General features: G+C 37.7%; 1 protein-coding gene across 3 annotated transcripts in view; it reads right to left on the reverse strand.

Annotated features, from left to right (window-relative positions):
- The window catches only part of Eif2ak1 (eukaryotic translation initiation factor 2 alpha kinase 1), a 37,944-nt gene extending 13,745 nt beyond the window's left edge, over positions 1-24,199 (reverse strand). For 2 of the 3 annotated variants that reach the window (XM_027953226.3, XM_027953223.3), the window contains exons 1-10: positions 23,985-24,199; positions 16,967-17,125; positions 14,065-14,198; positions 12,669-12,706; positions 11,355-11,454; positions 8,824-8,904; positions 7,982-8,081; positions 7,222-7,273; positions 6,588-6,915; positions 4,842-4,953 (exon numbers count right to left, since the gene is read on the reverse strand). In XM_027953226.3, coding sequence (XP_027809027.1) covers positions 4,842-4,953; positions 6,588-6,915; positions 7,222-7,273; positions 7,982-8,081; positions 8,824-8,904; positions 11,355-11,454; positions 12,669-12,706; positions 14,065-14,198; positions 16,967-17,125; positions 23,985-24,102 — 1,222 coding nt within the window. In that variant the 5' untranslated portion in view covers positions 24,103-24,199. The remainder of the gene's footprint in view (positions 1-4,841; positions 4,954-6,587; positions 6,916-7,221; positions 7,274-7,981; positions 8,082-8,823; positions 8,905-11,354; positions 11,455-12,668; positions 12,707-14,064; positions 14,199-16,966; positions 17,126-23,984) is intronic. The other variant, XM_027953225.3, reaches the window with a different exon arrangement.
- Between the last annotated feature and the right edge of the window lie 637 nt (positions 24,200-24,836).

Genomic DNA, 24,836 nt, shown 5'->3' on the forward strand with positions numbered 1-24,836 from the left:
GGTGTCTTGAAAACATGTGGTTCTTGTTTTATCCACCCCACATCTCCAAATGGCAGGCAATAGTCACAGGATTCAAACTGGACCTGGGGGCAGACCTGGCCAGACAGGGTACTGATTCTGTGGCAGTAGTGTCCATTCATGCCATTTTCTGTGCCTGGCAATCTGCTACATCCTTTATATTCCTCACATTAATCCTCACAACAACCCCACACCACAGGGACAACCCACAACTGATAGATGATAGACAGAGTATTCCCAGACTTGCATGGAAACTTAAAGCTGGTAAGTATAGTCAGGACTCAAATCCAGGTCTGCTGTTCCTGGGATTATTGGGAATGGTGAAATGTGAAAACAGAACTGATGTAAAGTGGGACTGGGGTCATGCCTCAGTGATAGAGTGCTTGCCTACCATTTGTGAAGCACTGGGTTCAATTCTCGGTACCACATAAAAATAAATAAGGGGTTGGGGCTGTAGCTCAGTGGTGGTGCTGCCTAGCACATGTAAAGCATTGAGTTTGATCCTCAGTACCACGTAAAAGTAAATAAATGTATTATGCCCATCTACAACTAAAAAAAAAAAAAAAATTAATATATAAAGGTTCATCCATAAGTCCAAAAAAAAACTAACATGAAGCTATGAACACAGTGTTGGACAACACTACAAAGTTAAAACTTCAAAATATTTTAAGAAGAAAACAGCCCAGCATGATGGCACATGTCTATAAGTCCAGCTACTCAGGAGGCTGAGGCTGGAGTATCACAAATTCAAGGTCAGCCTGGGGAACTAAATGAAACCTGGTCTCAAAACATAAAAAGGGCTGGAGATGTAGCTCAGTGGAAGAGCATTCCTAGGTTCAACCTCCAGTACCACCAAAAAATTAAAAATAAGTAAATATTCTGTATATGTATATATTACATAAACATATATACATATACACATATACACCATCCTAGCAGCATCATACATATTTTGCCTTTATTGTTTTAACAGACTTCTTGAACTGGATGGTAAGGATTAAAATTCTCCTGCCATACTCATTACTTGTTCTCTAAATGGAAGTTTAGAGATCAGCAACTGCATATGGTGCTTCAATAAACTATGTCCATTTTCCTAAGGAACTGCACACGGCACTACAACGGTCATGCAGCAGGCTAAAGACACATACACAAGGCACTGAAAATAACCAACACACCACCTGCCACAACCGAACTGAACCAAGTGCATTCCCTCCACCTAAGTACATGGTAAACCAGAGAAGCAGCACCGGAGTGCATAGAGGAGCTTCTGGAGACATTGTTTTTGCATTGGAAGCTGGTCTCAGATTTGAGTAAGGATATCTTAGACCCAATAAAGAACAGCAAATGATTAATGACTGACATTTAGTTTTGACTTAAAATCAAGTCACTCACGGCTGGGGTTGTGGCTCAGTGGTAGAGCAATTGCCCAGCATGCATGAGTCACTGGGTTCAATCCCCAGCCCCACAGAAAAATGAACAAATAAAATAAAGGTATTGGGTCTATCTACAACTAAAAAAATATTAAGAAAAAAATCAGATCACTCTCATCTACCATTCTGATAATCTAATATTGTGATTTTTAACTTTGGCTAGACATGAGAATCAAGTAAATTTTCCAATAAGTGTCAAAGGCCAAGGTCTATCTTAGAACAATCACTCTATATAAAAATAACAGATATACTCCCAGATAGCTTTCTTTTATTTTTTTAATCTTTATTTTGTTTATTTATTTTTATGTGGTGCTGAGGATTGAACCCACATGTGCGAGGCGAGCGCTCTACCGCTGAGCCACAACCCCAGCCCCAGCAGTTTTCTTTTAAAACAGATTTTACATTTTAAAATAATCTTGAATTTACAGAAAAACTGAAAGGATAGTACAAAAAGTTTTCATAAAACCCACACTCAGTTGTCCCCTTTTTCTTTTTTTCCCCTTTAGTGGTAGGATTGACTCCAGAGCCTTGAGCATGCTAAGGAGGCTCTCCACCACTGAGCTACATCCCCAAGCCCCCACTTCCCCTTGTTATCAACACCTTACATTAAAATGATACATTTGTCACAATGGGTGTACCAATATTGATACATAATATTACTAAATAAAGTCCACAGTTCACTCAGGTTTCCTTAGTCTTTACAGTTTCCTCTTTCTATTCCAGGACCCCAATCAGGATATACCTATCATATAACATGGAGTTGTTGTGTATCATTAGATTCCTCTGGCCTGTGACAATTTCGAAAAGTACTCATCAAGTATTCTGTAGAATGTCCTTCAATTGGGATTTTTCTACTATTTTTCCCATGATTAGATTGGGACTATGGTTTGGGAAAAGGAAGATCACAGAGATAAATTGCCATTCTCATCACATCATACCAAGGATACTCACACTAACATGACTTATCAACACTGATAGTGACTTCCATCTCTGGCTAAGGTTGTATCAGGCTTCTCCTCTGTAAAGTTACTCCACATTTTTAAAAATCCTACATGTGATTCTAAGGTGCAGCCAAATCCGAGAATCAGTGTTATATTTTTAAATATCCAACAAAGTGTTTCTAGAAGGACCTATATATATAGGGTGTTGATGGGAGGCGGGGAGCCTGGATTATATAAGAAATTTTTTATAATTTTATATACGAAATTTTTTTTATAAGAACACCAATTTCAGAATTTAAAAAATGATAATAATAAAGTAAAACAAGTATTTAAATTTGTCTTAGGGCTGGGGTTGTGGTTCAGTGGTAGAGTGCTTGCCTGGCATGTGAGAGTACCATGTATAAATAAATAAACTAAAGGTCCACTGACAATTAAACAGATTTGTCTTAGAAATGTTAAAATTCTACCCAAGGGCTGGGGCTGTAGCTCAGTGGCACAGCACTTGCCTCACATTGTGTGAGGCACTGGATTTGATCCTTAGCACCACATAAAAATAAACAAATAAGAAATATCCATACTACTTTCCAAATTGGCTACACCAATTTGTAGTCCCATTATTAATGTATGCATGTGCCTTTTTCCCCCACATCCTTTTTTTTTAATTTTTTTTGTAGTCGTAGATGGACAGAATGCCTTTATTATTTATTTATTTTTATGGGGTGTTGAGGATCAAACCCAGTGCCTCATGTATGCTAGGCATGCACTCTGCCACTGAGCTATAACCCCAGCCCTGTCATTATTTGTATTCTGAATTTTCTTTTTTTTTTAAAGAGAGAGAGAGAGAGAGAGAGAATTTTTTAATATTTGTTTTTTAGTTTTCGGCGGACACAACATCTTTGTTTGTATGTGGTGCTGAGGATCGAACCCGGGCCGCAAGCATGCCAGGCAAGCACGCTACCGCTTGAGCCACATCCCCAGCCCCTATTTGTATTCTTAATAGCAGCCATTCTGACTGGAGTGAGATGAAATCTTAGAGTGGTTTTGATTTGCACTTCTCTAATTGCTAGAGATGTTGAATAATTTTTCATATATTTGTTGACTGACTGTATATGATCTTCTGAGAAGTGTCTGTTCAGTTCCTTAGCCCATTTGTTGATTGGTTTACTTGTTTTTATGAGTTCTTTACATATCCTAGAAATTAATGCTCTGATGTGCGTGTGGTAAAAATTTGTTCCCATCTGTAGGTTCTCTATTCACTTCACTGACTGTTTTGCTGAAAAGAAGCTTTTTAGTATGAATCCATCCAATTTATTGACTCCTGATTTTAATAGGAATTCTATTAAAGAAACTGGGGCCTAATCCGACATGATGAAGATTTGGGCCTACTTTTTCTTCTATTAGGCACAGGGTCTCTGGTTAATTAGCCAATATAGAAAGCAGTATGGAGATTCCTTGGAAAACTGGGAATGGAACACCATCTGACCCAGCTAACCTACTCCTCGGTTTATACCCAAAGGACTTAAAAACAGCATACTACAGGGACACAGACACATCAATGTTTATAGCAGCACAATTCACAATAGCTAAATTGTGGATCAACCTAGACACCCTTCAATAGATGAATGGGTAAAAAAAATGTGGTATATACACACAATGGAATATTACTCAGCATTAAAAGAGAATAAAATCATGGCAATTAAAGGTAAATGGATAGAATTGGAGAATATAATGCTAAGTGAAGTAAGCCAATCCAGGGCTGGGATTGTGGCTCAGTGGTAGTATGCTCACCTAGCATGCATGAGGCACTGGGTTCTATCCTTAGCACCACATAAAAATAAAATAAAGATACTGTGTCCCCCTAAAACGAAATAAATAAATAAATATTTTCTAAAAAAAAAGAAACAAGCCAATCCCCCAAAACCAAATGCCAAATATTTTCTTTGGATGTGGGGTGAAACGTGGGAGGAACAGACAAACTTTAGATAGGGCAAAAGAGAGGAAAGAGAAGGGAGGGGGCATAGAGGTAGGAAAAATGGTGGAATGAGACAGACATCATTACCCTAAGTACATGTATGAAAATACTTTGTGTACAACTAGAGACATGAAAAGTTGTGCTTGATTTATGTAAAATTAATTGCATTCTACTGTCATATATAACAAATTAGAATAAAATTTTTTAAAATTCTACCCAAAATCATTAACCTAAATTCCATCATAGTACTCTTTCAATTTAATAAAACTTTATTACTTAGAAATTTATCTTCCAAATTTGTTCTTGCAAAATGTTGAAAAAAAGCACAACTATTTCTTTGAACTTTTTTATTGTTAGTTTTCTTATTCTTTTTTTTTTTTTTTTAAACCTAAAGCCCCAGAGGCAATTCCTAACATTAGATGAGAAAGATTTGACTATCTTTATTTCCCCTTCAGTATTTACTATTCAGATGGTACTTACAGGCAGCTTCATCCACACATTCTTGGTTCCGCTTGTTCCTCTCGGCTATCCAGTCAAACAGGGACAGTTCACACAGCTGCATTTGGATATGCAACATCAGGTGGTACTGCACCTAGGACAGGACACACTGTGGGCTCCCATATTTGCTAATTCACGCAACACTCAACTTGCCTACTCTAGGCCAAAAACAATGGCTAAGCACTAAGGACCCAGGCCTGCCCAAGAAGCAGAGCAATAACTCAATAATTAAAATAGTGTGTCATAACACAAGGAGGCAAGGGTAGGCCAGGCTAGAGTCAGTAGGAGTCCAATGGTAGAAGCTCCCGAACATGACACACGGAGGAACCAGTTCTGAAACTGGTCTGCAAACAGTTTTTAAATCTAAGATAAAACATCAAAGAAGCTTATGTAGTACTCTATAACTCTACTGAAATATATATACTTTAGCTTCACATAGTATATAATAACTTGATTCAAGAAAATTATAAGCAAACATTAAACTTCCTACAGCCCACTCATTTAGGCATCAAAGGAAATTTTCCAAATACAGAAATACAGAACAATGAAACAATTCTGATTAGAAGTCCTTTAAACTAAACTCCTTTGGATTCAGGTGAATCCATTCAAAGTTTTTTCATTTAAAAAAAAAAAAAAAAGTTGGGCTAGGGTTGTGGCTTAGTGGTAGAGCACTTGCCTAGCATGCATGATGAGGCCCTGGGTTCGATCCTCAGTACCACATATAAATAAATAAATAAAGGTATTGTGTCCATCTACAACTAAAAATATATAATGTATATATTTAAAAAAAAAAAAAAAAAAGCTCACACATCTGTAATCTCAGCAAGAGGAATTCAAGTTCAAGGTCAGCCTTAGCAACTTAGCAAGGCCCTAATCAACTTAGACCCTGTCTCAAAATAAAAATATCAAAAGGGCTGGGGACAGCCTGGGGTTGTGGCTCAGTGGTAGAGTGCTTACCTAGCACACATGAGGTACTGGGTTCGATCCTCAGCACCACATAAAATAAAGATATTGTATTTCTACCTATAATTAAAAAATAAATTTTTTTTTAAAAAAGGGCTGGGGACATGGGCTCAGTGTTTACGCACTGGTATCAAAAAACAAAAACAAAAACATACACACAGACATATATATTCCTTGACAAGAATTCTGTGTTCTGTGTTATGTATATATAGCTGAGATATACAGTTTTGCAATTCTAATGACAGATTCTGTAAAGATTTTGTTAATGCTCACTTTTTAAAATACTAATATTCAATACCAGTGATGGAAGTCTGACCAGCATATTAGTATAACCCTCAATAAGAATATTCTGAAAACTGACCTGGTAATCCTACAGGACTCATCTAAAATAAAGCTCTAAAAATAGAAAACTCTTTGCATAAATATATTTTTATAGCATGATGCTAACACACTACAGAAATAGAGTGTGAATGAGGCTTCCAAGTCCAGCACAGACATTAAAGAATGTCTAGAGAAGCAATGACCCACTAGGGAAGTCAGAAAAGGGTCATTAGTAGGAGCTAAGTGAAGGAGGCAGACCAAATATAAGGGCCATATGGCAAGAGAAAACATGGTGAGTCCAAGACTGAACACAGCGCAGAAGAGCGAGAGCAGAGACAGGGAGGCATGCCAAGTGGGAAGTCAGATGAGAAGGCAGGCCCATTACAATCCTTCATACAATTTTTAAGATACATCTCATCAGTAGGTTCTGGGAAAATGCTCTACCTCTGTCTGTCCCAACAAGTTAAAGTTTACTTCAGAAGACTCTTCAGTGGATGTGAAATTCCCTTCCAGGTCTGAATTATGCCTGACTGGCAGCTGATGTTTGACAATCGATCTGTCAGACAAATCAGCCAAGCCATTTTCCTGGAGATCAATGGATGACTCAAGTTCATTGCTGTCCCTTATAACTAAATCTGTGGTGTAGTTCACCAATTTGTTATTCTGATTTTCGATGTCACATTCTCCAAAGGGTTTTTCTTTTTCTGAGGTAAACTCAGCAAAGATAATTGACGAGCTGCTACTTTCATTGTCTTTAACATCATATTGATCCCTGGAGGAAAAAAAACAGCAAAAAATAAAAGTGACTGTAAAAAGAGATCAAAAGAGTATCTCAACTGCTTCTTCAAGTCTGTAGGAATCTTATAGATAAGCTTTTTGAAAAGGGTATCAAATCATTCCAGTAGCACCCTTTATTTAACATACTAAAATACTTGAGGAGAAAGCAATTTAATATTTTTTAATAAAAATAAACAAAAAGAAAGCCTAAAACACTCCTGCCAAGCTCCCAATAGGAAAAGGCAAAGGCAAGTCAGTGCAGGCCACAGTAAACAATGTCTAATGTGCATACACCTCATACCTGTCCACATCAGAGAGCACTTCGAGAGAGGGCAACTGAATAGGAACTCTGCCTGTTGAACAAAAACAAAATATAAATATCTGCAAGCAGCCCAGTACTTCAACTTAAAGTTAAAAGCAGAGCTAAAATGTATAGATAATACCAAATGAGACTATAAGTCAAAATGAATACACCATCTTTATTAAAATAGCAGGCTTGTTTTAGAAAGTATAAAAACAGACTTGTTGTATACACCAGGAGTCAGCAAACTTTTTGGAAAACCTGAAAGAAAATAGTTTAGGTTTTGTTAACTCTAAGGGACTCAGCTGCAACCTGAATTCTGTTGTAGTGCAAAAGCAATAGGTACATAAGCCTGTGTTCTAATAAATTTTTTATTAAGTTCCAATAAATCACATTCTGAGCTTAGATAACCCAATTTGAATTATTCATAACTCCCCAAATATTCTTTTCATTCCTTTTAACTATTTGAAAATAAAAAACCATTCTCAACTTGGAATATACAAAAACAAGGGTAGGCAAGATTTGGCTCACAAGTAGAAATATGCCAACCATTTTACTATATAGGTTAATTATCTCTTATCCAAAATGCACAGGACCAGAAATAAATCAGACTTTGGATTTTTTCCAGATTCTGAAATATTTACACAGACTACAAAATCTAAAAAATTTTAACACTCTAAAAGTGTTGAATTTCAGAGCTTTTCAGATTTCATGTTTTCAGACATGGGATGCTCAATTTGTATAGTCAAAAATGACTTACCTTGGGGCTGGACCACATGAACATGTTCTATCCATGCAGTATGATAGCCTACAATATTAGGGTGCTGAAGACCTGCCAGCACCTTTACTTCCCGTAGTACCTAAAGAAAATGTAAAAAGATTTTACCAGCAATTTGTTAAGTGTTTATTCCTCTTGAACACTTCTTGTTCAAGAGCAAATAATAAAAATCTCTCTGTACAAGCAATCTGAACTATGTCAATGGGGATATTCTAGTGAGAGACAAATAGTTACAGCAACTAAATAAATTTATACAGCACTTTATGTTTCGTAAAGCTCATTCATTATCATTCTCTCATCTGATTTCCTACATCAAATCAAGGTAAGTAAAAAAAACACTATAGTCAAGTGAGAGAAACAGCAACTCAGAAAATAAGGCAGTTTTCCCAGAACCACAATAGCATGTAGGGGGAAGACCTAGACAAACCGGGCTCATGCTTTATAGTAATAAATTGTACTATACACTAATCATTTACCTGAAAAATTAATTTCCCCAGCAATGACTTGAAATGTGGTAGTCTACAAAAAATTACCTTAAATAAAAATTTAGTTTTGATATTTATACTATACTACAATCTCATCTTTTAAGAGAGCAATCCATACCACCTACTATTTGCCAAATACACATATAACTCCTTTGAAAAGGAACTTAATTCACAATTATACAAAATAAATCTTTGTTTCTTTCTTTGAAATGAGGCTTGCTATGTTGCCCAAGCCCATCTTGAACTCCTGGGCACAAGTCCCACCACAGCATCCCAGCAGATGAAATGCAGGTACATGCCACCACTGGGTCTAGCTCAAAACACTTCTTAAAATCATACCTTCATGCAGTCAGTCTTAGTTGCACCCTTAATCAGAATTTTCTTAATTGCATAATGCTGGCCATCTAATTTATTCCTGACCTAAAAAGCAGAAAAGACTAAGTATTAAGTTCCAATAAATTATAAATTAATAAGTTCCTCTATTCTGAGCTTAGTTAACCCAAACTAGCCAAAAAGATCAAATTAAGCTAAAGCCAAGAATCTTTGCCCCTGTTTTCTGGGAAGTGAGTCCTACTCGGCTGGACTGCAGCTTTGTAAACTGTGTGAGTCTGACACCCAAAGGTTCCAGGTCTAAAGAACAGGAACATCAGCTAACCTACCTAAGCCCCAAAATGCAGGATATTCTTTTTAGTAACACTGTGTGTGTGTGTGTGTGTGTGTGTGTGTGTGTGTTGCTGAGGATTAAACCCAGGACTTTACACATGCTAGCTCTATCCCAAAACTACATCCCCAGCCATATTAACACATTTTTTTTTTTTAGAGAGAGAGAGAGAGAATTTTAATATTTATTTTTTAGTTTTCGGCAGACACAACATCTTTGTATGTGGTGCTGAGGATCAAATTCGGGCCACACGCATGCCAGGCAAGCGCGCTACCGCTTGAGCCACATCCCCAGCCCCAACACTTTTTTTTTTTTTTTCTTTTTTGTACTAGGAATTGAGCCCAGGGGCACTCTACCACTGAGCTACATCCCCAGCCCTGTTTTGGATTTTTTTTTTAATTTATTATTTATATATGACAGCAGAATGCATTACAATTCTTATTACACATATAGAGCACAATTTTTCATATCTCTGGTCATGTATAAAGTATATTCACACCAATTCATGTCTTTATACATGTACTTTGGATAATAATGATCATCACATTCCACCATCATTTATAACCCCTCTGCCCTACCTAGAGTTCATCTATTCCTCCCATGCTTCCTCTCCCTATCCCACTATGAATAAGCCTCCTTATATCAGAGAAAACATTCGCATTTAGGATTGGCTAACTTCACTTAGCATTATCTTCTCTAACTCCATCCATTTATCTGCAAATGCCATGATTTTATTCTCTTTTATTGCTGAGTAATATTCTATTGTGTATATATGCCACATTTTTTTTTTAATCCATTCATCTACTGAAGGGCATCTAGGTTGGTTCCACAGTTTAGCTACTGTGATTGTGCTGCTAGAAACATTGATGTGGCTATGTCCCTGTAGTATGCTGTTTTTAAGTCCTTTGAGTATAGACCAAGGAGAGGGATAGCTGGGTCAAATGGTGGTTCCATTCCCAATTTTCCAAGAAATCTCCATAATGCTTTCCATATTGGCTGCACCAATTTGCAGTCCCACCAGCAGTGTATGAGTGTACCTTTTTCCCCACACCCTCGTCAACACTTATTGTTATTTGTATGCATAATACCTGCCATTCTGACTGGAGTGAGATGAAATCTTAGAGTGGTTTTGATTTGCATTTCTCTAATTGTTAGTGATGATGAACATTTTTTCATTTATTTATTGATTGATTGTATATCAGGGAACAGACATTTCAGTGTCTGTTCAGGTCCTTGGCCCATTTATTGATTGGGTTATTAGTTTTTTTGGCGCTTAGCTTTTTGAGTTCTTTATATACCCTAGAGATTAGTGCTCTATCTGATGTGTGAGGGGTAAAGATTTACTCCCAAGATGTAGGCTCTCTATTCACCTCACAGATTGTTTCTTTTGCTGAGAAGAAACTTTTTAGCTTGAGTCCATCCCATTTACTGATACTTGATTTTAATTCTTGCACCACAGGAGTCTTATTAAGGAAGTTGGGGAGGCCTAATCCCACATGATGGAGATTAGGCCCAACCCTGTTTTTTATATTTTACTTTGAGAAAGGGTCTTTCTAAGTTGCCAAAGCTAGCCTTGAACTTATAATCCTCCTGTCTCAGTCTCACAAGTAGTTGTACATTTTTAATAAGAATATACCCTAAGGGCTAGGGTTGTAGCTCAGCAGTAGAGTGCTTGCCTAGCACATGCAAGGCCCTGGGTTCAATCCTCAGCACCACATAAAAATAAATAAATAAAAATAAAGATATTGTGTCCAACTAAAACTAAAAAATAAATATTAAAAAAAGAATATACCATAAAACAAAGCTCTTATGTTTTCAGAATACACCTAGTATTCTTAGAAAAATATTAAAACTTGGGCTGGGGATGTGGCTCAAGTGGTAATGTGCTCGCCTGGCATGCGGGGGGCACTGGGTCCGATCCTCAGCACCACATAAAAATAAAATAAAGATGTTGTGTCCACCGAAAAATGAAAAATAAATATTAAAAAATTCTCTCTCTCCTCTCTCTCTTTAAAAAGAAAAAAGAAATGAAAAATATTAAAACCTACATACTTCCCTGTAAATAATAAATCATAATGATAAGTAAATAAATGTGACATCTAGGCATTCTCTGAGTGCTTTATAATAATAATAATAATAATGAAAACAACTTCTCAAAATACACTTATTTATAGAGTAATGGGTCAAAATGAGCAAGTAGAAAACAAACCTTGTATACTCTTCCATATCCGCCTTTTCCTAAGATGGCAATTTCTTCAAATTCATTCAAGTAACGTGAAGTTTGTGCTTCAAAGGCTATTTCCCTGGATCTAAAAGTTAAATACAAACACATAATCAATATTTTTGGTTTTATTTTTGGTACTAGGGATTGAACCCAGAGACACTTTACCACTGAACCACATTCCCAGTGCTTTTCTTAAATTTGAGACAGGTTCTCACTAAGTAGCTGAGGCTGGTCTCCAACTTGCAACACTCTTGCCTCAGCCTCCCAAATCATTAGGATTAAAAGTCTACTCCCCTTCAGTGGCCAAATATATAATCAATATTAAAACCTGAAACAATATGTTCTAGGACAGTTCATATTCACTGTATTATGTACAAATCTGCTGACTCATCTATTACTAAACTGCAATCATCTATTACTAAACTGCAATCATTTATAAAAATATGAACTGAAGTGGGGCTGGGGCTGTAGCTCAGTGGTACAGCACTTGCCTAGCACATGTGAGGCACTGGGTTCAATCCTCAGCACCACATAAAATAAAAGTAAGTATCCATCTACAACTAAAATATATATATAAAATGAAGTAAAATTTTTCATTCTTTATAAAGAAAACATTGGCTAAGCAAATCAACAATGTACTGAAAATAGCAAAGGGGTCATTAAACTAATTTCAAGTCCCTTACCAGTTATAAATTACCACAAATGTTTTACAACAGAAATCCTAAGGAAGGTTACTGGACAGTAATTGATTAGGTAAACTCAGTAACAAATTTATTTAAATTACAATGCAGACCAGACATAGATTTTAAATATTTTGTAAACAGATGTTCCCTAAAAGAGATGGGGTATCAGTAAGGTGAATTAACAGTGGGGCTTAACAGAATCCACACTCAATGGGGACAAGAGTTGGAAGAGGAAAGAAATGAGAAAGCAAGTCCTGGAGCAGGACTAAGCTCTAACAACACAGTCTTAAATTGTCATTAACTATCCCAGTGCAGTGGAGCACGCCTGTAATCCCAGCAGCCTAGGAAGCTGCAGCAGGAGGATGGAAAGTTCCAGGCCAGCCTCAGCAACTCAGTGAGGCCCTAGGCAACTTAGCAAGACTCTGTCTCAAAACAACAACAAAAAAAGAGCTGGGGATGTGGCTCAATGGTTAAGCACCCCTGGGTTCAATTCCAGGTTCCAAAAAGAAAAATTCACAAACTACCCTAACAACATCATTTTTTAACTCTCAAATTAATACTGATTTCTTTTGAATAGTTTAGTCTGTGCATAATCAAAGAAGTACTTAACACATACCTGATCTTCTGCATATAAGAATTATCCTCACAAGGATCCTGAAACAAAAAAAGTACTTTTAAAAAACCATTTTGAAAAGTTTGAAATATGCAATCTTTCAAAATTCAATGTCACATTTATAGCCCCAAATACTCAAAACAATATTGAAAACAAAACCAAAAACAACTTTTGGCGATGGGTGGGGATCAGAATACCAGAGATCAAATCCAATGATGCTTAACCACTGAGCAACATCCCCAGCCCTTTTTTATTACTTTTTTTGAGACCAGGGTCTCAGTAAATTGCTTAGGATCTCAACTAAATTGCTGAGGCTGGCTTTAACTTGTGACTCTTCTGTCTCAGCTGGGGCTCATTGGTTGAATGCTCCTGAGTTCAATTCCTGGTACCAAAAAAAATAAAAAATAATAAAATGTAAATCACATTATGTCACTCCTATGCTCAAAAAATTGCAATGTGTCCCATCTTATTCTGAGTAAAAACCAAGCCCATTAAAATGGTCTCAAGGGCTAGGGATGTGGCTCAAGCGGTAGCACGCTTGCCTGGCATGCGTGAGGCCCAGGTTCGATCCTCAGCACCACATACAAACAAAGATGTTGTGTCCGCCAAAAACTAAAAAATAAATATTAAAAATTCTCTCTCTCAAAAAATAAATAAATAAATAAATAGCACGTGTGAGCCACTGGGTTCAATTCTCAGCACCACATATAAATGAATAAAATAAAGGTCCATCAATAACTTAAAAAAATATTTTTTTAAAAAAAATGGTCTCAAGGTCCTACTTCATCTGTCCCCTCCACTCCTTTCTTTCCCTGAATTTAGGTGTTCCCTCTAAATTCTCCCCTTTGCTCACTCTACTCCAGCCATAGGGATGCCTTACAGTCCCTCACTCCCAGCCTCAGCACACTGCCACTTGCATACCCACCATGGGACCCTCCTACACTGTTCCTCTGCTTGGAATGATCTTCTTCTACATATCTGCATAGTTCATTCTCTCACCTTCAACTCTTGACTTTAACATTGTGTCAGTGAGGCCCTCCCTGGCCACCCTATGTGAAAGTTACACAGCCCCTCCCAACATCTCCAAAGCCCTTTCACTTCCTTATGTTTGTCTTTTATATTAACACCACCTAACACCTCATATATTTTTATATTTTTTCCTATTGTTTTCTGCCCTCTCATCCAAATATAATCTCCATGAGGGCAGGGATTTTGATCTATTTTGTTCAATGATTTTACCTCAGCACCTCAAAGAGTCTAACACATAATATTTCTTAAATGTTGCTGAATAAGCAAAGTTTATATTTTAAAAAACCTGACATGTAATTAGAATTTCATAATGCTTTAAAATTTAGTTCTCTATTTTTTTCATACACAGAGCACACCCATTAGGGCTTACCTGGCGAACTCGCTCTTTGGCAGACCTCATTAAATGAGTAATAGCTCTGTTGTGATGTAGTCTCAGTGAGCTAAACTCATCACTGCAGGTGAAAGAAGACAGCAGCCCCATTTTGATAAAGGTCTCACAGAGTACTATAAAAGAAGAACATGCAAAACGAAGATTTTGTATTAATAAAATGGCTTGAAGATTGATTCTCAAACAGGGGAGCAACAGGTACATTAACTGATCAAGAACACATTTGTAATTACTACCATCTTAAACTGTAGTCATTTGCTATTTTGTGTTGCCAAGTATGCTATGCTTACATGCCTAGTCATTGAAGTACTAAGTTCCATTAAAAAGATGGGGGGCCAAGAAAAAAATGTAAAATCTTCACACATTACATTTTGTTGATAGGCAATAAGATAATAGAGATAGGAGAAAAAAACATAAGAAGTAACAACAGAAGTGAGTATTAACTGTTCTTTTCTGTTACAGAACATCTTAAGCTAACATGCAAAGAGCACAGTAGATGTATATATAGTCCAAATACCAGGCTCTTCAGAAAAAGAAGTTTCTACAGAGATGCCCTGGCTTTTACTCATGAGAAATACAGATATCATAGAGGATATTCTGTTCACACTCAAAACTCTCCACTGAGATCAAGCAACTGAATCACAGCAAAAATATTTATTTAGGAACATTTATTCTATAGAATTGAGATGTTGCTTGATTCTAGAATCACAAAATTATTGTGGGGCAGGTCGCTAAGAAAACATACCACATCCCAGTTTTGTCCAAATTTTGTCTTTATCTAGCCAGCCAGCCAATGACTGGCCCCTGCAGGACCCATAACTATCTCTGCAAGGAATAGCCCCAAGCCTGAACATTTTAGGATATTTATATATATAAGACAAAAACCACATTCAGGTTGATCAGCTGCAAGCAAGCAGGTACAGAAGCTGAATTGGGCAGTTAGCGGGACAATGCGTTGGGTACACTGGTATTTCCCATGGGAATTCCCAGGTTGGCATAGCAGCAAGCAAGCAGAAAGGACATGGGTCAAAATGACCCTAGTTCAGTACAAGTTAGAGAATAGTTACTAACATCTAGACAATCTCTGACAAGGTATACTGCCCAAGAAAAATAGAAACCAAAGAGAACAATTTTACATAAGAAAATTGCTATAAGAATTGCTATTTGGGGGCTGTGATTAAGGCTCATTGGTAGAGAGCTTGCCTTACACACATGAGGCACTGGGTTCAATTCTCAGCACCACATATAAATATGAACAAAATATAGGTCCATCAACAACTTAAAAAAAAAAAAAGTGCTATTTTGTGTTGCCAAGTTTGCTGTGCCAGGTAACTCTTAATGGGTACAGAGGTGGGGCTTTCCCATGGGAGAAGCATTGCTTACATGAAATGTAATCTTAGGGTAAAATGGAGTTTGTTTGGTCATTGCCCATATAGCCTGACCCATAACAAAAATAAAGCCAACCAGAATCTTCTCTAAAAAATTAGAGTTTTTAAAGTTCAGTAATCTAAAAATGCTGTATATAAGGGATTCAAAATTATCTTAAAATTAGGCTGGGGGCGTAGCTCAGTGAACAAGGCCCTGGATTCAGTTCCCACAATCACCAAAAAGAACAGTAAGATTACAAATCTGCTTTCACTATAAGCAATGTTACTGCAGCAACATTATTATAACTTACTTTCTATACCATGAATCTAACGCAATAAACCCTAGGTACCAGGGTTCTGGAACCTAAGAATCACCTCTTATGCCCCCCACATATGCCACTGCTTAGGATGTACAGTATAAGATTTGCTTTTATTGAGAAAATAATGAATGTACACTATACAAACATTTTTACTACTTTTTATGTCCCATCAAGTTTACAAAAATGAGAACATCTTTTAACTAAAATATATTAAGTTCTAAGACCACATAAATGTATAAGTTTGAGAATTTCTAACACCAAACAAGACCTGGGAAGACCTTTTTAGTAGAAAAGAACCTCAGAATCTGTGACTGGAGATATTAAAGCAGCTACAATGGTCTCAAGTCAATAAACAACCAGCTGGGTGTGGTGGCCCATGCCTATAATTTCAGCTGCCCTAGAGGCTAAGGCAGGAACAGTGAAAGTTTGAGACCAGTCTAGGCATTTTAACAAGACCCTATCTCAAAATGAAAATTAAAAACGGCTGGGGATGTAACTTACTGGTAGACCACCTCTGTGTTCAATCCCCAGTACTGCAAAATGGAAAAAAAGTGCTGAACCAGAAACATCATCTATAATTCTATTCACTTTTTGGCTCAAGTTTCTCATACAAGTACCCTATGGTAGGAATAAAAAACATTTTCAACAACACAATATGCAGCTATTCTAGTTCTCTGGTATGGTCAAGAACTGGTTCAGAATGCATACATGTGATTTTCTTTTAGCTGCATGTCAACCAAATCAAAACAGATCTTCAAAAATCATATGAATATCACATTATACTACAGATACGAAAGAATGCTCTTTTAGCTGAGAGCAGTGGCACACTCATTTCCAGCACCTCGGAAGGCTGAGGCAGGAGGATCGAAAGTTTGAGGCCAGCCTCAGCCACTTAGTGAGACCCCATCTAAAAATTTAAAAAATCAAAAGGGCTGAGGAGGTAGCTCAGTTTTAAAGCACCCCTGGGTTCAAGCCCCAGTACCCAAAAACAAAAACCAAAAAAGTCTTTTATTTATGCAATTACATGCAATTTCGGAGCCCCAGGAGTTACCCAAAGAAAATATGAATTTAAGGGATGTAAATTATTCACACTTAATATTGACTCAATTTTATACACCAGCTGTTTCTTGGACCCACATTAAACAATATAGTGTTTTCATAAGCTTTACTTAGCAAGATCAAGTTATTTTTACTTACATTTAAACACTTGTTTTGATCGACGTACGTTTGGTTCATGAACATGACTCAAGTGTTCCAGCAAAGAAACAAGCAGTAGCTGGTTTGCAACTGCAAAAGGGAAAGTTGGCTGTTGTAGGGGTTCTTTTAACACCTGGAGTTCTGCTGGCACATCAGATTCTAAAAATTTTAAAGGAAAAAATTATTGGTAAACATGTCTCAAAATGAAAAAAACAGCATACTCCAATTAATGAAATACAAATTATTTAACTGAAGAGAAATAAAAAACAAAAGAGTAGTCATGCTAAGTTGAGTTAAGAAAAGCAGGCTTTGTGGAAGTGAGTTTCAAGTTGAATTTTATAAGATGGAGGACCAGTAGCAAGATGTCATGAGGCAGAAGGGAAACAGTTTTGGTAGCAATGATATGTACAATGGAAGGAAAAAAACAAAATGATTTTAAAGCAAATAAGCAAGCAAGTGTAGAATAGGATGGCCTCCATCCTCTGGGGAGCAGGCATAAAGAAAGAAGGCTGACAAGGGAGAGAAGGAAAGAAGGATGGAAACTACTGTGAACACATGATTGCATATGTACAGGTGTTGTACGTGTGTAATCTCTTCTTTTTTGGTACTGGAAATTGAACCCAGGGGCACTTAACCACTGAGCCACATCCCTAGTCCTTTTTTATATTTTATGCAGAGACAGGGTCCCACTGACTCGCTTAGGGCCTTGCTAAATTGCTGAGGCTGGCTTTGAACTCGCAAACTTCCTGCCTTAGCCTTCCAAATTGTGCGCCACTGCACCCAGCTTCTTCTAATTTTTAAAAAACAATATAAAGTGTTACCATCACCATTTTTTACAGATGAGGACACTGATCTAAGAGATTAAGGACTAGCAAATCAGGCAGGTTAGCCTGACTCCCAAGTTCACCCTCTCACCACTATGCAAGATCAGACAGACAGATGAGCTGGCACTTCAGTTGAAAGTCATACGTTCTCACTAATGGTTTATTTAATAAATTATTGAACAAGTAAAAAACATAATAAAGGAAAAATACTTGAAGACACCATGATGGTGGTCTGGAAGGAGGCAGGAAGTAAACAAGGGAAGATGTGGATAAACTGAGTAAAGGAGGTAAGTTATAGAACCATTGAGAGCAGGATTTAAAACACTAGGAATGGGGAGGAAGAGGTATTAATGAGTGTGAAAACTTGTAAGAGGAGCTGTCAGAGGAAAGATGAGACACATCAATTCTCAACAGTTGTGGACGCATTCAATTGGAAATATCCTGCAGGCAGATGACTGTGTATCTTTTATACCTTCAAAAACTGGCACACACCTGTAATCCCAGTGACTTTGGGGGCTGAAGCAGAAGTATTGCGAGTTCAAAGCCAGCCCCAGCAACTTAGCAAGGCCCTAAGCGAATCAGAGAGACCCTGTCTCTACATAAAATATAAAACAGGGCTGGGGATGTGGCTCAGAGATTAAGCGCCCCAGGTTCAATCCCTGGAACCAAAAAAGTAAAATAAATAAATAAAATTGGCCCATTTCAAATATTCTGTTCCACTCTCCTCTATCAACCACTAAATGTCCTGGAAGACCAGACATTTTCAAATCCAGTCTTTATTTATCAATTTCTTCTCTGATCTGTAGGTAGGGGGGGACACACCCGCATGACATTCTTGTAGCAGATGTGCTATTCATTTTAAATAAATACTTAGTTGTTTGAGTATGGGAAAGAAAAAAAATGAAAAATGTGGCCTCACAAAAACTTCCTTATGTGAAGATATCTTAAAAAAAAAAAAAAAAAAAAGCAAGAAACACTGTTGTATATCTTTATTTATTTATTTTCAGTGTCAGGGATGAAACCCAAGCCTTCATGAATGCCAAGCAGACACACTACCACTGAGCCATATCCCCAACCCATATAAAGACATTTTAAAATACAAATCACAAATTCAGACACAGTACTTATGTCTGTATTATGCATGACAAGAAAAGGAAATAAAACTTACATAGACATCTCACAAGCGAATAAAAAGCACAATTAAAATTTAACAGGTTTAATGTAACTGGTAATTAATGACATACATATTAAAATATCTAAGGCACTAGAGTCTGTTCATCACATTGGTAACTATTTAAAGCCTGAAATACTTGGTATTGCCAAGGGCACAGAAAAAGCAGGCATGGCTGGGTGTGGTGGCAAATGCCTGTAATCCCAGCCACTGTGGGGCCTGAGGCAAAAAAAAAATCACAAGTTTGAGGCCAAGCCTGGGCAACTTACCAAGACACTGTTTCAAAATAAATAAATAAAATAAAAAGAGATAGGGAGGAGTTAGCTCAGTGGTGGAGTGCCTGGATAGCATGAGCAAGGCCCTACATTCAATCTCCAGGGCAAAAAAAGAGGAGGAAAGAAAAACAGGTATGTTCAAACACAAGAGATACGAAAGTGTTTACAACATTTGACAATACAACTGTAGAACTTGAAAAGTGCAAACCTTTGATCTATCAAAGCACAACAAAAATGCATACAAGACATTCAGTAAGATACTGTTTAGAATACTGAAAATTTTTAAAAAATTAAATATATACAAAACACTACTCTGCAGCAGTTAGAAATGGTAGTGTATAGAAAGATAATCATAAGGTTTATTATCAAATCAAAGAAGCAAGCTATAAAACAATACTAAGAAAAAAACAATTAATACTAATGAAGGTAACATGAGACAGTTTTATATGTGGGAGTATATGCCAACATAACCTTCCCTATCATCACTGTATCAAAAATCTTAAACATACAAAAAAGTAAAAAGAAAAAAGGGGAAAAAACTAACCACGTTACTTCTTTGATCCAACAATCCTACTTCTATGGATTTATTCATGGATTTATTCTGAAGAAATAATCAGACAGTACAAATATATGACAACAAATCCCACCACTATGTATGACTATAACACATCAATAAAAAATAAATTTTAAGGGCTGGGGATATAGCTCTGTTGGTAGACTGCTTGCCTCACATGCACAAGGCCCTGGGTTCAATCCTCAGCACCACAAAATAATAATAATATTAATAATAACAATAATTTTTAAAAGAATAATAATGACAAAGATTTATGTATGTATACAGGTACATAGAGTATGTATGTATATAAGCGTCCAACAGTATTATTTCTATCATTTTTTATACATTATTTCTAACGATAAAAAAGACAAATCTTTTTCAACAATAGAGCACAAAACTAAATTAACAATAGTATGAATGTTACACAGTCTTATTTGTAAAAGAGCAAAAATAAATGATACTACAAATGGTATACCATCTAGTTTTGTTTCATTAACAGTATTGGTAATTGAACCCAGGGTCTCACACAGGGTCTCTACCACTGAGCTACACCTCCAACCCTTTTTATCTTTTATTTTAAGACAAGGTCTTACCATATTAGTAGGGTTGACCTCAAAGATGCAATCCTCCTGCCTCAGTCTCCCAAGTGGTAGAGACTACAAGGCACACACCACCATGCCTCCTTGATCAAAAATCTAAAATGCATTTACTTTATAGTTAAATAAATACACAAAAATTTTGAAAGCTGGAAAGAACAAAACAGACTAAATTTCTGTCCCCTTGTTTTTAACGATATAGCTACAGATTTTGTAAAAGAAATTAAATTATATTATAATGCTGTTTTATAGTCTGACTGTTCCAAATATATAATATAGTATGGAGGACAGTGACTGGCATACAGCTCTCAATAAATACCTGCAAATAAATATATCAAATTGTTTCTCTTTCTTCCTTTTATTTATTTAGTTAGTTAGTTATTTGTTTTCTTTATTTCTCTTTTTTTTTTTTTGCAGAGCTAGAGATCAAAACCTGGGCTTCTCCCATGCCAAGCAAAAGTTCTACCACTAAGCTATACTCCCAGCCCAAAATATCAAATTGTTCACAGTGAGTATTCCTCTGGGATGTGAGTATAGGCAATTACCCTCCCAACCCCTTTTTTTCCTTTATACTTTTAAATCTTTGTGAATGTATTTCAACAAAATTAGATGGAAATCATCAATCCATTCCTGTTACCTTTCTTGGACAAACATTTTAAAATGTGAAATCATTAATAAAAACTGTCTTTAGCTACACCAAAATGTAAACCATAGCCTCTGGATGATGAGATTATGGTTTTTAAATCTTCATGCCTTTCTATATTCTAAACATGCTGTTAATGTAAAAACTTCTCCCTGACCCCCATACTGGGGATTGAACCCAGGGGCACTTTACCCCTGAGCTACATTCCCAGGCCTTTTTAATTTTTTATTTTGAGACAGGATCTCACAGAGTTGCCAAAACTGGATTCAAACTTTTGATCCTCTTGCCTCTGCCTCCTGAGTACCTGAAATTACAGTGCTGTGCCACCATGCCTGGTAAAATTTTTAAAAATATGTACGCTTAAGGGGATTGAACTCAGGGGCACTTCAACATTGAGCCACATCTCCAGCCCTATTTTGTATTTTATGTAGAGACAGGGCCTCACGGAGTTGCTTAGCACTCACTTTTGCTGAGTCTAGTTTAGGACTCGTGATCCTCCTGCCTCAGCCTCCTGAGCCACTGGGATTACAGGATAGCGCCACCACGCCGGGCTCGTACACTTAACCATTAAAGTGGTAAGACTGTGGATAGGAGGGTTGTCTCCTTCTTTATACTCTTAGTTTTCCCCATTTTATACAATGAGAAAATTCTATCTTATTTACTTATCTACCTTTTTACATCTGGGGATCAAACCCAGAGCTAGGGATATGCCAGGCAAGCAGTCTTACAATGAGCTATATCCCCAGCCCAGAAATTCTACTTTTTAATATAAAGAAATAAAAGAGAAAAGTTGGTCATTTTTCAAATGAGCTTTTAATAATTCAAGAAAATGGACAACATTTAAAAGACCAGAGGAAAGATATTCAAATGAGTAAAATGGAAAAGAAAGAAAGGCTGAAGCTGAAAGATTCCCATTTCACAGTACTGGTTATGAGTAGAAGAGAAAAAGGAAAGTAGCAAAGAGGTAAAGTTCTCATAAAATGGTAAGAAATAAGACACAGATACTAGGGCTGGGGTTGTGGCTCAGCGATGGAGTGCTCACCTCACACATGGGAGACCCTGGGTTCGATCCTCAGCACCACATACAAAAATAAACAAGTGAAATAAAGGTGTTGTGTCCAACTACAACAAAAAAATAAAATTAATAAAATTTAAAAAATAAAAAGATAGACACTAGATGAATTCGAGATCTAGACTTCTGCCAAGCAGGATGGGAGTATACAAACAGGAAAGGGATCATCTAATTTAATCTCCCCAGGAGAAGAGGAAGACAAGCCCAGAAGATAAACTTGTAATAACTTTTTCTTTTTTCAGTTGTAGATGGACACAATATCTTTATTTTATTTATTTATTTTTATGCAGTGCTGAGAATTGAACACAGTGCCTCACACATGCTAGGCAAGCACTCCACCATTGAGCTACAATCCCAGCCTCCCTGAAATAACATTTTTTAAAAACTGTCAGATGAAGAGAATGAATGAAACCATGGGCTTACTGCTGGCCCTCTTTATTGAACCCAGGGCCTCCTGCATGCCAGGCAAGTGTTCTACCACTAAGATATATCCCCAACTCTTTTCATTTTATTTTTGAGACAAGATCTTGCTAAGTTACCCAGCTGGCCTCAAACTTGTGATCCTTCTGCCAGAGCATCTTGAGTAATTGGGATTACAGATGTGTGCCACTGTGACTAGCTCCTGGTATTCCTTATGCTCACAAAAAGAAAACCTACAAAAACTTTATCAAAGGCAGATGTTGGTTTTAAAGAGCACAAGAGAGAAGAAAAATTTTTAAAGTTTATCTAAGATCACTCCCTTCAAAAGTAATCTTTGGTTTGCAGAAACGCTTATCACAGAAAGAAACTTGCATGTTTACAGCTGGGGCTTACCCTATGACATAACATGTTCCACAGTATTGAGCTGCTGTTAATATACCACCTAAAGTGAGGGGGGGGGGGGATCTATGTATCTATTAAAAAACTGTTATCTTACAAATTTCCTCTGTAAAACTCTACCTAAATTACCACCACGGTCTGCTTTTTTTTTTTTTTTTTTCATTGTGGTAAAGCATTACAGGCAGTATTAGGAATGAAAATGCAAGGACTTTTCCAAAACCTTTTCAACTCAATTTGCACTTTTAAATCCACTGCAACAAAGTAATATTTATTCCATGCTTCAACTGAATGTGTATTCTCTGTAGTCATTTTATTAGGAATACTGTATAGTTAAAACTTCTTTGAGTCCTTGTCCGTTTTGGTGCTGGGGATTGAACTCAGGGTCTCATTTATGCTTAAACACCAGCAGTATCACTGAAGCTTTCAGCCCCAGCCCCAATGTATTAATTCTTGATACCACATTTAATTTTTAAAATTGTCCAAAAAAAAACTGGCAGCAACTAACAACCCTGCCAGTGCAACTAACAACCCTGCATTTTCAGTAAAATAGTAGAGTCCTTGTTTTAGGACCTCTCACTTTACGCTAGTTGACTTAAGTAACGGCCATCTAATAACCAAAAGCCTCAAGAAAACGGGCATTTCCACTGCCTCACTGTGAGAAATCATCATTCTATTACTGATGCAAAACTACAAGCTACAAATTGCGTCTCCTAGCCCAAACTGTTCTGCATATAGTCTGCAGAACAAAGATCATTCTCAACGACTGACCAAACCACACAGCGTAAGAGCTGGAAAGTGGCCACCTGAAAGTCCTGAGCCATCCAAAGGCCTCAGTCCGTAAAAAGGAAACCAAGGAGCAGAAATGTAAACAAACAAGCAGATCGGAGAAGCTTTTTCAATAAATATTTACCTTACCCTGACTGCCCGCACGCCACCCCGGGTGCAGCCCGGAGGCAGCTGAACTAACCCAGGTACTGAAACGACCGCTGCCGACGCCGAACTGCACTGAACCGCGGATGGTCAGGGGACAGCCAGACGGCGCGCGGCAGCGGGTTCACTCACCATCATACTTGGGATCCGAGCCCTCGGCCGGAAAGTCGATAGCGGGCGGCGAGGCTATAGCTCCCGCCCGGGCGCCCTCGGCTTTGTCCTCCCGGGCCCCAGAGCCGCCCCCCAGCATCTCCAGCCGCGCGCGGGCCTCAGCCCCGCCCGTAGGCTTGCCCAAAACCACTTATGCTCGCCACCAGCAGCGATCAACGCCGACCCGGAAGTAGCGCCTCGCTGGGCGGAAGTCCCGCCCCTGCCTCCCTGGCGCCGCCGGAGGGGCGGACTCAGTGCAGACTCCGCCCGGTCCCACGTCCTGGCGAGTGCGCCCAGTAGGTTATTCTAGGGCCTCGCTGGTTCTGGGTGCATGGTTGCACTGAGTGTGTGGGTGTGCTGCTGCCAGTCTTCCCTCCCGGAAGACTTGAGTCTGTGCAGACGAGTTTTAACACATCTCACTCCAAGAGTCAGGCGTCGGTGTAAAAATTATTTGTCTGAGAGACTAATTAGAAATATTTAATTTTTGTGGGTACAATGCTGAATTTTTTTTGGGTGGACACAATATCCTTATATTTATGAAGTGCTGAGGATCAAACCCAGTGCCTTATGCGTGCTAGGCGAGCACTCTACCATTGAACCACAACCCCAGCCCCCTGGATTTATTTTTGTAAACCATTAAGCCACAATCAAGTAGGAAATGCCAACTTGATCCCAGAGTGAATTTAACCTTACAGAAATAACGCTGGTTTGGGGACTGCATTTACAATTGAAATGTTTTCAAACCTGAATACTTATTCCTATGTGACCTCCAGGCCACCCTGGATCTACTGTTTTGAAACCCTCAGGTTCAAAACCCCATCATCCCCCATCTGC

The sequence above is a fragment of the Marmota flaviventris genome, chromosome 19, assembly GCF_047511675.1.
Source record: "Marmota flaviventris isolate mMarFla1 chromosome 19, mMarFla1.hap1, whole genome shotgun sequence".
Taxonomy (NCBI): domain Eukaryota; kingdom Metazoa; phylum Chordata; class Mammalia; order Rodentia; family Sciuridae; genus Marmota; species Marmota flaviventris.